At 36.6% G+C, this 14,115-nt stretch overlaps 2 protein-coding genes and 1 long non-coding RNA gene across 3 annotated transcripts; 2 read left to right on the top strand and 1 right to left on the bottom strand.

Moving 5' to 3' along the window:
- Positions 1 to 98: 98 nt before the first annotated feature.
- Positions 99 to 1,028, top strand: LOC149020985 (uncharacterized). The gene is made up of 3 exons (XM_089147025.1): positions 99 to 237; positions 355 to 520; positions 630 to 1,028. Exons 1-3 carry the CDS (start codon positions 219 to 221, stop codon positions 673 to 675), a joined length of 231 nt encoding a protein of 76 aa, XP_089003151.1. The 5' UTR covers positions 99 to 218; the 3' UTR covers positions 676 to 1,028.
- A 6,614-nt stretch (positions 1,029 to 7,642) lies between these two features.
- Positions 7,643 to 8,608, top strand: LOC149020984 (uncharacterized). Its single transcript, XR_016172005.1, has 3 exons — positions 7,643 to 7,767; positions 7,878 to 8,013; positions 8,112 to 8,608. It is a non-coding gene; the product is annotated as an uncharacterized LOC149020984 (long non-coding RNA).
- A 180-nt stretch (positions 8,609 to 8,788) lies between these two features.
- LOC149020983 (CASP-like protein 3A1) lies at positions 8,789 to 11,596 on the bottom strand. The gene is made up of 3 exons (XM_089147024.1): positions 10,949 to 11,596; positions 10,541 to 10,676; positions 8,789 to 9,183 (listed from the first exon to the last, which is right to left on the bottom strand). The coding sequence occupies exons 1-3, from the start codon at positions 11,233 to 11,235 to the stop codon at positions 8,968 to 8,970; spliced, it is 639 nt and encodes a 212-aa protein (XP_089003150.1). The 5' UTR covers positions 11,236 to 11,596; the 3' UTR covers positions 8,789 to 8,967.
- Between the last annotated feature and the right edge of the window lie 2,519 nt (positions 11,597 to 14,115).

Here is a 14,115-nt window from a genome sequence, read left to right as displayed (position 1 = left end):
AAGCCCACAATGCTAAGGAAAAGAAAAGCAAATCACCTTTCGAACTTTCCTAAGGACTTCCTCTGCTGCCAGTTTATAAATACTGCCTCGAGTACGTTTTCCTCTTCATTCACTTAAATCTGCTGTCTTCTCAACTCGTGTCTCTGAAACTATTAACCACAATTCGCAGCTCTTCTCCTGGGTATTGATCCGTTTGTATTCTGTACTATTACAACAACATGGCTCAGCAATCTGCAGGTAAACTTACACTGGCCAGATTATGATTTGGTTTTTATTGATTGAATGAATTACCCTTTTGAAGTATTGTGATTATGATTCTGATCTGTTTTCTGGTGGTGTTTTGTTTATCATCAGTTTATGCTCCACCACCTCAGAGCTACCCACCTCATGGAGGACCTTATGTAGTAGCTCCACCACCTGCTGGGTATCCCACCAAAGATGGCTATGGATATGGCTATCCACAGCAAGCTGGTACTCCTGGTAAAACCAAGAGCAGGGGCGATGGTTTCTGGAAAGGATGGTCAGTATTTCTTGGATTTGAGAAATTTCCTTCTATTACCTCCTCTGTTTTGTTTTTGATGATAATAATTTCTAACCAATGTTTGGTTCTTTTTGGGTCTGCTTTGCAGTTGTGCTGCCTTGTGTTGCTGCTGTATGTTGGATATGTGCACCTGAGGGAGATTGATCATGAAGATAGAATTGGGATTATTTGTTCATTCTTTATAGATTCTAGGGATTGTTCTTATTTGGAGAACAGAGTCAGTTACGCTTATGTATATCCTTCATTGTTATCATATCTGTCTTTTGAATTCTTGTAACTCTTATGATGTTTGAATTATATATGATTGGATTTATTTGAAACAAGCTCTCTTGATACCTTACTTTTGGGGGTAGGATAAAGGAAAACCTGACTATAATCCTACGCGACAAATTTTTCTTCTTCTTTCTTTTCGTAAACACACGACAAATTTTTCATGCTTACCAACGTAAACGTTTAATTACATGGAGTATCATTTCATAACTAGCAAGTTAAAAATGTGAGTGTTCGTGCAACGTTAGACCTATTGAGGAAAAAAAAAAGTCAATTTGGTTTCCTACCCAAAGAAGGGGAAGAATTTGAATTTTTTTACGCAAAGAAGAGCGATGTGGATTCCCCAAAGGAGGAGAGGAAAAAAAAAAGTAAGTTTTCTCAAATCCAGTGGAATTCATTTATTTACGATTCCCTACAATTTCCTCTTAGGATTGTGTAGTGGCATTAAGTAATCCAACGGATATCCAATTCAAATTTAAAAAGTAAGTTTTCTCAGATCCTGTGTAATTCATTTCTTTACAATTCCTTACAGTTCCCTCTTAGGATTGTGTGTGGCATTAACTAATCCAACGGATATCTAATTCAAATTCAAATTCAAATTTTATTTAAGGGCATATTTGATTAAATGAGCCTGGAGATTTCAAATCTATAGATTTCAAATCTATGGAGTCATAATTTATAAAATTAAATGTTTGGTTGTAGAATGAAATATGTGGATTCATCCTAAAAAACTATTTGATCGAGGTGATTTTTGTGAATGTACAAATTTATAGTTTTTTTGAAATCTATGGATTTCACCATTTACCCATAAATTTACAAATTCACGTTTTTAGTGTAAAAATAAGTATAATTCTCATATTCATGAATCCAAAGATTTTAAATCTCTGGATTCATGTAACAAAACAAGCCCTAAACCCACCCATAAATTTGAATTTTATTTAAACTTTAGTTTGAATTGGGTGACCGTTGAATTATTTAATGTGACATGACACAATCCTAAGAGGGAATTGTAGGGAATTGTAATGAAAGGAATTACACAGGATGTGGATCCGGTCTCATGGGGTTTGCATCCTCTACAATTATCATCTCCTATAATTTTTTGTAATTTTTATTTAGGATTGTGACATGTAGCAATTAATTATAAAAATTAAACCTAATAAATCCATAAAATTGTCAATGGTGGGTTAGTAAATCAGTTAAAGGCTCAACCTCCCATGGGAAGATATTGGGTTCGCACCCATTCGGCAGCATTGATATTTTCATTAAGAGGGACAAAATTGGAAAAAAAATTAAAAATTTATTAAGTTTAATTCTTAGTTGGGTTTTAATCATGACTCTTGGATAATTAACTGTTGCTATGTGTCACAATCTTAGATAGAAATTATAGGAAATTGTAGAGAATGTAAACCTGGTTGTCGGGTGATCTTTGACTGACCGTTATTATCTCCCGCTGTTTCAGACGAAATAATATTACGCGTTTTGCACCAGCCGCTTTGTCATTGTAACTTGTAAGCCACCTCTACCGATAAAACCAAACTACTACTACTCGTTCTGTTGGAACATGTTGGATTTCCTTCTCCACCGACTTATAAATAACTCTTAGAAGACCTATGACCGTATCCAATACATCATTTCCTTCACCTGCTCTCTTTCGTCTGTTCAAATCTGCTATTTGCTACAATTCTCAGTTATTCTACAAAAACATGGGCAAGAAATCTGCAGGTAAAATTTTCATCTGGTTTTTATTGACTCAAGTCCTCTTTGAGAGATTATGATTTTGGCCTATTTTATTTATGGTGGTGTTGTGTTAATCAGCTGGACAGGGATACCCTCAGGGAGGACATTATGCACCACCACCACCTTCTGGCTATCCCACCACCAATGATGGTTGGCTATGATTATCCACAGCAAGCTAATGCACCAGCTAAAACCAAGAAAAAGGGTGGTGGTTTCTTGAAGGGATGGTAAGTATTTCTTGAGTTAAAGATTATTTTTTTCCTTCGATCCATCTGTCAGTTGAAAATTAGTTTACCTGTGAACATTTTCTGTATTCTCATCAATTTATTTTGTGTTTTTTGGATTTGATTTGCAGTTGTGCTGCCTTGTGTTGCTGCTGCATGTTGGATATGTGCATGGACTGACCATGAAGATTGATTGAGATGGCTCTGAATATATTTGTTCATTCCATGGGATTGTTATTATTTAATTGGAGAACTGAATCAGTCACACATATGTATATCCTTCATTATTTTCATCTCCGTCGGATTCTGTATTCTTTTAACTCTTGTGATGTTTGAATTATATATGATTACTGGGTTTATTTGGAACGAGCTCTGGTGAATGCTATGCTTTTCTTTCAGGGAATTAAGAAGAAATTAAAAATGAATCTAACTACAATCCTATTTGTTGTACGTTAAAAAGAAAAGAAATCACTGATGAGTCAATCCGAGTTTTGCCTGACGGTCAGGCACCGGATTGACTTGGTCATCCTTTTCCAGGGTATCCAACACCATTTTTTTTTTTTTTGTAACTGATGTTTCTTTAATACTAGAAATGCGGTCGACAATGGTTGAACCCACGTCCTCTCCACAGAAGTATATATCTTACCACTCAACTAACCCTGCATTGGCATCAAAAACACCATTTTGCTCCCTTGGTGAGTGAATACTAGATGTTGGGAATACGGATGCACATTAACGAACAAAGCACACAAAATGAATTTAACATGATTTGTCAAAATTCTATGTACACATGCACCAGAAAGTAAAGAAGTTCAACTATTTCTTAGACAACTCTCACATTTGACAAAGTGCTACCCTTTGTTTATCCCACAATTCCTGTCTTTGAGATATGTTCTCCATCCCCTACAATAATTAATCCATCTAGGTTATCCTATAAAGATTATTTATAAGGAAACCTAAAACCTTAATCCCCGTACTCTAATCCAGTTACAAATATAACCTAATGATAATTATGTGGACCTGCAAAATACAAGACACTCAAATCCAATAATTTTTACATTGGCTTGAATTTTACAATTTACCTTAAAGAAAACCGTTGATGATATCTTTATATAATCATCTATCTTTGTGTATCAGCCCACATTACCGCATGACCTACATTCCCTAGAGGGATGCCTTTTTGACTAGCATCACTAAAGCCTACACGGTCCAAACCCCTATGCCCGAAGTGGCCCGTACATCTTTATCACCTTGCATAACGTGACATGGCTCCACCTATTTTACTACTGCAGTAGGCTCCAAAAGATACTTGCAAGTTAACAAATTTGAAGCGAAATTCACCCGCTTCATTTCCATAATCGCCTTTGTTCAATAGCTGAACAACTTGCAAAATTTACCTACCTATACCCCTTGCCCAAAATGCCAATTGGAGTTCCACTTGTTTCCACACTCCTTGCAAACATAAATAATTTATCTCATCTACGTCTTTCATGTTCATCATCAACCTAAGAAATCTGACCGTGGATACCTATACGAACCTATAAGATAAGTATCAACGGAATGAAATTTCATGGATTTGTCACTTCCATTGAGTCTGCAAACACTGTACATAACCACATTCAAATATATATATATATATATTGGCCAAAAGTTAAACATTCAATCAAAGATTTCAAAAAAACTATACATTTGCACATTCACAAAAATCACGTCGATCAAATAGTTTTTTAAGATGAATCCACAGATTTCATTCCACAACCAAACATCTAATTTTATAAATTATAACTCCACGATTTGAAATCTCTTAGATATTTGAAATCTCTAGATATTTGAAATCTCCAAAACCTTGCTCTCTCTCAACGTGCCCCCTAAAATCACGGAAAGAACCGGACAATATCAATGGAAGAAAAAAAAAACCAATTGTTTTTACTATTTTTCCTTCTTAGGGTGTCTACAACCTGATTGCCGGGTTGGGCCGGTTTCGGGCTGAAAAACATTCAGCCCAAACACGGCCCATTAAGAAAATAACGGTTTCGGGCCGGTTTCAGGCTGGTGCGGTTTGGGTTCGGGTTGACTAACGGTTTAGGCTAACGGTGTTGGTTCGGGTTTACTAGTAGTATATTTTGAGTACTTTGTTGATGTGTGGAATTTATCAAGAGCATGTCACATATAAACATTAATTTTCCAAGTTTATTGTGTTGGGTGTTCAAAACCAAAAACTTTTCTTCTACAAAGAAGTAAAAGTTATAGAACTAATATACAAAAGAAAACGGGCATTTTGATGAATTTTAGTGGGTACGTTGTCTCTTCTTATTTTCTTCCCACTTTCTGACACTTGTAAAAATTGATCAAAATAAAGCATTAAAAGATTTTCAAATGATAATACACTTGTAAAATATTTACTAAGCGCATCTTCCAAATGGCGAAGGCTTTGACAAGCTTGTTGTTTGCAGATTCCAAAGCAAAACAATTAAGGAAAACAAATGGATATTAGGGGGTTTTCTTGTCTTTTACATTTAAATTAAATTAAATTTATTTATAACCGGTTTAACGGGCTGATTCGGGTTCGGGCTAGTGGGCCACACACGGGCTGGCCCGGCCCAGCCCAAACCATTGCGGGCTGAGATTGTTCAGCCCAAACACAGCCCATTAAGCTTCGATTCGGGCCGGTTCGGGCCATAACGGGCCGGTTTGGTCCGGTTTGGGCTAGGTTTTGACACCCTTATCTCCAACCCACCGAATCAAACTATTTTTATTTTCGGTTCCTTTCCTCCCAAGTTCCACTCAAATTTTCAAAAAAAATTTGTGCCCTCCAAGGACTTAAAACCAAAGATTGTTTTCTCTCACTTGGGTCCGTGCACGGAACCGAATTGATTGTTTTTCTTCGCTGATGATCTTTGATCCGGGTGATTGACATCCTTCATAATCACGTACAAAACCAAAAAAACCAATTGTTTGTACTTATTTGTTAATCCAAAGGTTATCCAATCAAACTAGTTTTTAAATAAAATTCAAATTTACCTGGGTTTAAATAAAATTCAAATTCAATTTAAATTGGATAACATTTGTGCATTCCGGACTTAAAACCAGAGATTGTTTTCTCTCACTTGGGAATCCTGCAGGGAACCGAATTGATTTGTATTACAAAGGATGTGAATCCCTTTAATCCTAGGTTGTTTTTTTTTTTTTAATCTACGATGGTTCAATGGTTATATCGGATATAAAAGTGGGCAGTCGAGCTTCCTTAGTACTGAGGTGGCATGTTACTTTTTCACTTTTCTTATTTTAAAGTGAATGTTACAATAAAAGTGAGACCCACAATTATTTCTTTATTTTCTTTGTTGTATCTGTTTTTTTTTCTAATTCATGAATGAAACTTTTCAGTTTCAGACAAAAAAGAGAGACCCACAATTATAATTTTTTCACAAAATTTTTCTATTTTCTTTTCTATTCTCTTACATCTACTACATGTGAGTCCTACATATTTATTTTTCTCATATTTTTTTTATTTATGAGTTGGGTCAAGTCAGTTTAAGCCATATGGGTTTGGTTCACTGGGATATAAGTTCAAAAACTTAGAGGCTGATGCCATCCAACGAATTCGATACAAGGCACACTTTGCTCATCTAGTTGTTGGATTGCCACAGCCACAATTGTTGCAGAAGATCTCTACGTTTCTATACCCTTTTTATTTTTATTTTTTTGGGTTAACATCTTGTTGGTGCAAGAAATATAATCTTAGCTCCATGGTTCACCCCTGATCCAGTTCTTGTTCTTGAGACCAAAACATAGTGAAAGTGGGTTGCCTCTGGGGACGGGAAGCCATTCCGACGATTGAGTCAGTCCAGGCTAGTAAATTAGAAACTCCTTTGAAGAGTGAAAACCCCAAGAGATAATGAAGATCATACTTTTAAAAGGTTGGAAAGCTAAAATGAGTGGTGGTTGGAGTGTGTAGAGCTTACCTTGATCATGCATGGTGATCAGTTATATAAGTAATTAATACCTCCCAAGATAACATGCTTCATAGCCCTTGGATGCTCATGTCAGGAGATGGAAGGTGGAGATGGCTTTTGCAATTTAAGGGCTCCAGGCATGGCCAAATGAGTCGCCTCAACCGTCAAGAGGGTTCCATCAGAAGTTAACGTCTCAGATACACACTTCTGTTTGATGTATCGGAGACCCATGAAAGGAGCCAGGTATGCTGTCATCCCAGGGCTTGAGAAGATCTTCAAGTGTGTAAGTCTCCTAACGTAGGCAGCCAACTATAGGGAAACTGGGTAGGCATAAGATGGCTCTTGCCACATAGGGAATTCTCACCCTGTTAGGGATGAGAATCTGGTTTGGGCCCTCGGGCAACTTCTCGGTAGGAGAATCCCTGTAGTGACACTTAGTCAAATGGAAGCCCAGTCCAGAACCATTTGGGCTAGAAACCAGCTCTTTGGGCCGATGGGAGTATGACGATAACACACTCCCTCTCCTATTTATTAACTAACAAAAATTCAACATATGAACGTGCCTAGGTGCTCATAAAAAAATAATAATAATAATAATAATAAAATAATGCTTTAAGCTTCTACCAAAGAAGTGGGAAAATTGGTTTTTCTACCCAACGAAGAAAAACAAAGGAAAGTTCCTTATGTTCTTAGCAAATTTCGTGTGATTCTTGACTAACCGTTACCGTCACACGCTGTTTGTTACCGACTAATTTTACGCGTTTTACATATCTGCCGCTTTGTCATTGCAAACCGTCCCTGCCAAGGAAACCAAACCGCTATTCTCCATCTTGTTGGAACCTATTGGATTTGCTTCTCCGCCAACTTATAAATACCTCTTGAAGACCCATCACTCTCATCCATTCAATCCATCATTTCCTTCTTTATCTGCTCTCTTTCGCCTCTTCGAATCTATTTGCTACAATTTTCACTTATTTTCCTCTGTATTAGTTGATCCATCTTCATCTGCTACTCTACAAAAACATGGGTAAGAAATCTGCAGGTAAATAAATTCACACTAGATTTTCATCTAGTTTTTATTGACTCAACCACTCTTTGAGAGATTATGATTTTGGTCTATTTTATTTATGGTGGTGGTGTTGTGTTAATCAGCTGGACAGGGAGGACCTTATGCAGCAGCTCCACCTGCTGGTTATCCCACCAATGATGGCTATGGCTATGACCATCCACAGCAAGCTAATGCTCCAGCTAAAACCAAGAAAAAGGGTGGTGGTTTCTGGAAGGGATGGTTAGTATTTCTTGAATTCAAGATTGAAAGTTTTTTTCCTATCCACATTTTCTGTATTCTCATCAATTTTCCTTTTTGGCTTTGGATTTGATCTGCAGCTGTGCAGCCTTGTGTTGCTGCTGGGTTTTGGATGTGTGCACTTGAGGGACTGACCACAGATTCTCCAGCTATTTGTTCATCCGTATTCCCTTAAATATTTTAATCCATTCTACAGATTTTTTTGTATTGATTATTTTTGTGAAGTTCAACTCTGTGGTTGTTCTTTCACGATTATGTATTCTCTTAACCAGTGCTGATGTATAATATATGACTGAATTTATTAAAACAAACTCCTCTCTTGGATGCTTTATTTATTGATTTTTTTTCCTCAACAAAGAAAATTGAAGTGCTCTTGAGAACAACGCTGTCCCAATGTGACCAATGAGACTGCTGTTCAGGATCAAGTAACCGCTGTGGAATAATCACCTCTACAAATGCACCTTGATCCAGAGTGTAGTTAACAATCAGGACTTTGCTGAAGGGGGTTATTCATGTAAGATAGATTTCTCAAATCTAGCTATGTAAAACCAAGTTGAAACTCAGATTCCTCAGAAGTCCAAGCATCTCTCAGTCTTCCAAGTAATGCCTTGTTTATCTGTATTTTGTCATCTAGCCCAATCAAGGGTTAATCTTTAACATGGGAGCAACCAAACCCATGTCAATCTGGGCAAAACTAGCAATATTTCCTACCATCCAAACGCATGGCTTGCTATATAGTCTTTGGATAGTTGTTGCATGTAGGAATGTATAGTTCATGTGCATTACCAATTAGGGGTGGATATTCTTCACAGAGGATACAAATACCAGAGGATGTATAGTCTAACCATTCTCTGGAGACAAAACAAAGAGAGAAAAGGCCTTTCTAAAGTATGATTTTCTTAAGGATACATAATATCAGGTATTGCTTGAAGAAAGTCAGTACTTAGAGAGCCAGGTCACATCAAGAACAGCAGAGGCTGCAAGCACGAAGCAGCTCAAGAAAGCAAAGGTTATCGACAACAAAGCGTCGTCACAGAAGCGATGTAATGGCTTGCAGAAGTCTGGGAGAGGTGTATGCCTGATTCCAGTTCGGTTCAAATTGGTCACTCCAGATGCAGCTGATGCTGCACTAATCATTGCATATGCAAAGACCTGCAGTTAAGTAAATGTAATCACACAGAAAGGGAAAGTGTAGTCAACTAAATACTCAACTCTGGTTGTAAGTTCTCTCATGCATGCATGCTTATCAGATCTTAATCCAACTGGTCACTAGACTCAGATACACGTAACTCAAAACCTAGGTTGGTTAGATTATGACTTCTACACTTACAATGACAACAACAACAATAATAAGCCTTGTTGGCTACATGGGTTCTTGCCTCACAATCAGATCTGTTTAAAGGTCATACTAGATACAAGGCCTAAGCCATGCATATTTTTTTCTCCATTTCCCTTTGGGTCATATAACTCCTATACTCAGCCACCATAAATTCATTTGACATGATCTAATGACCTAAGTTCAGCATGGAACTCAGTGATGCATTTACATAATTTCAAGCTAGAGATGGTTGTTGGAACATGTCTTAAACCAGAGAATTCTTCTACTATGCATGTCTTGAACCAGAGAATTCAGCTACTATGGATCCAACAAGAAGCATATGTCATGAAGCATGGAACACATCATCTACAACTGATGGTTGATCAGAAATAGAAAATCTGGATGCCAAAACATCGACCAAAACCTTGTTGATTTCCTAACTTGAATGTGGTTTTTTGACTCAACAATACCAAAAAAGGAAAACAATCAAAGACCCCAAACCATGGTAGCATTTACCAATCGGTTATGCAAATCAAGTTGTAAAAATGATCATTGGCATCCATTGTTTTGGGTCCTACGGACCTCAGACATTAAATTCCAAAATCAATGTTAAAATTTAAAAAGGAATAATAGTGTGATGCTGATTTAGCACCAAACTCAAGTTACTCAACCCATCCTCCCTTGAATCATCAGTTTGTAACAACAAAAGAAAAGAAGGATTTTTATCATGTAACAGCTCAGCCCCCTTCACAGTTGCCAGCTCGCATGAGATATTCCAGACACAAGTATGCCTTCATGTAAAGAACATGAATTACAGGTTGTTCCATCAACTGAAATGTAAAGGGAACTTGTGTTTAATGTGTTATTTACGTGTGGAATCAAAGCATTTGATTTCTTTCTGTTTGAAATAAAAGTTCCATTTGAATTTGGTTTGGTCCCTTCAAAACTTCTCACTAAAATCCATCAAAACCAACAAAAATTTCAACCATTTACCAGTATGTCCACAAAAAACATATAATTTACCGACATTACCCAATCATTACAGGTTTACGACTAAGACCAAGGACCCTGTTCACGGCCAACGCGGCGAGATTAGGAGAGACAGCAAAGGCCATTGATCATACATTATGACTTGAACTGTTGAACAGAAGAAGAGAGCAAAAATCATGAAAGAAAGATGATTCGGTTTACCTGATCGCCGGCGAAAATAAGCCAAGCGTGATTTCGTGAAGGAATTACCGGCAACTTTTTGAACAGCTTAGACATGCTGAGAAGCAGTTGCAGCAGCGAATGAGCCGCGACAGCTGCTGAAATTCCGAGCAGATACCTATCCAGAATCCAGCGAGACGTGAGGAACAGTAAGAGAAAATGAGGTTACCACATGAACCTTGTTTATCAAATAACTCAAAATTTCCCTAATCCATGGCTCCAGTAAACTGAAAACAGATAGGAAACTAGGAAAAGGGCTTAAGCTTCAGGGGTAATAGATAAAATCCCACATTAAGCTTTCCCAGAAACTTGCAATCCTAGCTTAAGCATCAGTGGTAGTTAGCTCAGAAAAAGGGGGAAACTTATTTGAAATCTGAAATGGAAACTTACCTAAAGGAGTTAGCGAAGGACCACTTGGAGTAGACGGGGAAGATGATGCCATAGATGGAGACATTGGCCGATTGCTTAGCCGAAGCCATGAAACAAACAGAGAGTAAAGCAGAAAGAAGACAGAATGCTCGCAGGATTGTGTAAGCCAAGTCAGTCTTACAGCGAGCTTTGTGATTGTGATCGGACCCAGAAACCAGAGACCCACTCATCGTAATACTCTCTGCTCCAAACTTAACTTCCGGCATTTGAATCCCACCCTCCGATGGGTCTTTCCGGCTGTTCATCATTTCGCCAATGGTGAAAAGAAACACAAACCCAGATGCTGATAGTCTGTAACGAATTAATCACGAAAATCTACCTCTTCTTGTAGTTTGTTTTTCTGTACGAATTTGTGAACACTTGGAAGAAGAGAATGAAAGGCGCGCGGGTTTAGCTTTTAAGAGGAGGTATGGAAGGAGCAGGCATTGGAATTTGGAAGTTGGAACCGTATCGCTCACTCTTTTCTGGAATCGTGTCAAGGAGGGGGAGAGGCATTCTGAGCAAAACCGTAACCCGTGACTCAACAGCTCAACTGTATAACATGGAACTGATGCTTCATTTGTTGGTTTGTTGCGAACAAAACAAACTGTTTTCTTCTCTTGCTCTGCATTGAACATTTGACCTGCTAGTTTAAGACTCCAAGTGATCCAATCACGGGAAAATTATTTTTTCTTTTCATACAAAAAGTTTCTTTCCATCCTTTTCAGGTTAAATACAAAAAGTATTCTATCATGGAATTTAAAATGGATCCCTTGGATAAATTCGTTAAATACCTTAACATATATTTTAGAAAAGACGACTATCTTATTATGAAATTTAAAGATCAGCCCATATGTTAGATTCGATCGGAATGCAAAATTCACAAAGCGACGGGGAGGAAGTAGACCATTATTCCTTGCATGAGATGGACACTTCTGACTGGGGTGTGACAATAAGATCAATCTCTTTAGGGGTCCCTCACAATCGAGGCTATTTTTTGGTCGAAACAATCGATGCTATCTTACATTTTGATTCACATACTTATTAGGGCATTGAACTTTTCGGTTCACTGGCAATGAGAGGAGGTCTGTGGTCTGCCTTATTTGAAGATTTCAAGAACCTTATAGTTGAGTCAGATTGCAAATCTCTTGTGCAACATATTCAAAATGTAAACAAACTCCATTCCCTTCACTTAGGGTCTTTGGTAGAAGATATAAGAGAGCTAAGTTCTATTTTTTTATCTTGTTCATTAACATTTAGTTATATTGCAAGAGCAGTTGACGTAGTTGCGGATGCTCTTGCTAAGGAAGGCACGGTTGGCATGATTAGTGACTTTCCATACAAAAAAAAAAAAAAAAAAAACTCTTTGGTGAACATAATTTACAAATTGAAAAAAAAAAAAAAAATTCAATGAAACTTTTGCAATATTACAAAAATGTCCAAGTTAAAAAAAATGGTCTACCATAAAATATATTACAAAATAAAGACTCTCAACGGTTTTATCTAATTGGTAAAAGAAGATTCAATTCCTTATAAGTATGAGGCCAAGAGTTAAAATTGTCATATGTTTAAAATTTATAATATAACTAGCATTATTATGCAATTAATTAAAAAATAATATAGATTTTAGCTATGAAGTTCAAATGTCTGTTTTACCTTGACTATGAACATTCAAAGGATCATTCTCCCCAAGCTCTCCACCTGATTGGAAGCGAAGATATGAAACTTCAACATAAGTGAAATGAAAATGAAAGCTTTTTAAATGAATACTAATTCTTGAGACAAACTCAACGCTAGTTTCTAGATGTAACAACTAAGCTTCCAAATGCACGTTTCTTGATTTGATAACTATCTTACCAAAAAAAATGTGATAACTAAGCTTTCAATTTTGATTTTTAGCATGTGGATGTCCAAAAAATATCTAGTTGAATACCTACTTGTGACAACTTAATGTTTTTTTTTTCGTTTTTTTGTTGAAACAAGCATTTTATGTTTTAGTCAAAATAAAATATTCTCATGCAATCAATTAAAAAATTTAAAAACTAATAGCAAAAGGTACAATATTTGTACATGCTACAAGTAGATCTATAAATAAATCAGATTCAGCTCAGATACACCAATGTCCCATTTTGAATTCAAAACTTTATCGGATATCCGATAATAATCTAATCTAATAAACTATCCGATAGTTAATTGGTGATTGTCATTTTTTTTATTTCCAATTTTCGGTTACTTTTTATCGATTTTCAAATCCGATTATGAACCTTTTTTTAGAAAAAAATGTTTAATACTTTACTCTAACCAGTTAATTTTTGATTTTCGATTATCTAATTACCAATTATCGATTTCAAGTCCGATTATCATCTATTTTCAGAAAGAAAAAAATATTTAATACTTTACTCTATTCGGATTTTATCCATATTTTATCCGATTCGATAAACAACTATCAAAATCTGGATCCAATTGCTTAGCAGATGTATACATATATTTTTCGGTTAAAATTTTCCATATATGAACACCCTTCTATGAATACAAATGCAAATTCGAAAGTAGATTTAAGCTATCCATTTACAAGTCTAAATACAAGCATGGCACCTGGATGAATTTGAAACTGAATTTTTTTTTGGGGAAAAACAAAAACCCCCCCAAAAAAAAAAAAAAAAAAAAACAAACCCCCCCGCACGGGACCCAAAAAAGCAAACCAAGCAAAGGACCAGCAACCACGGAATTTGAAACTGAATTTTATAAGACCCATTCGAGCCTCATAGTACATATTCTTTTTTCTTTTGGTAAACCCTCTTCGTGCATGTTCAATAGGAAGAATCATTGATCATCATCGACATGACAAAATGAACAATGTTCAGCCAGGAGAAATTCATAGTCATGCATATCACAATACTCATGCATAAATAAGTAGTCATTAAACACTCATTGAGAGATTCTCTCCCAGGAGAAAAGTCAAACAGTATTGACATTTGACAACCATATTCGAGGCATTAATTGAAATGCCACTTGGGTGAGTGAAATACGATGTGGACTCAAAGCTGCCAAGCAGCATAGGAGAACTCGACAGTGCCAACAGATAGTTTATGCAAGGAAACTACACCCAAAACGAATCATGCAACAGTCGTAAGTTTCTTAATTGCATA

This window comes from Hakea prostrata, chromosome 3 (genome assembly GCF_041222555.1).
Source record: "Hakea prostrata isolate BN-2017 chromosome 3, UWA_Hpros_2, whole genome shotgun sequence".
Classification (NCBI taxonomy): domain Eukaryota; kingdom Viridiplantae; phylum Streptophyta; class Magnoliopsida; order Proteales; family Proteaceae; genus Hakea; species Hakea prostrata.
The sequence above is the reverse complement of the archived record's forward strand: the minus strand, read 5'-3'. Positions and strand labels throughout refer to the sequence as shown.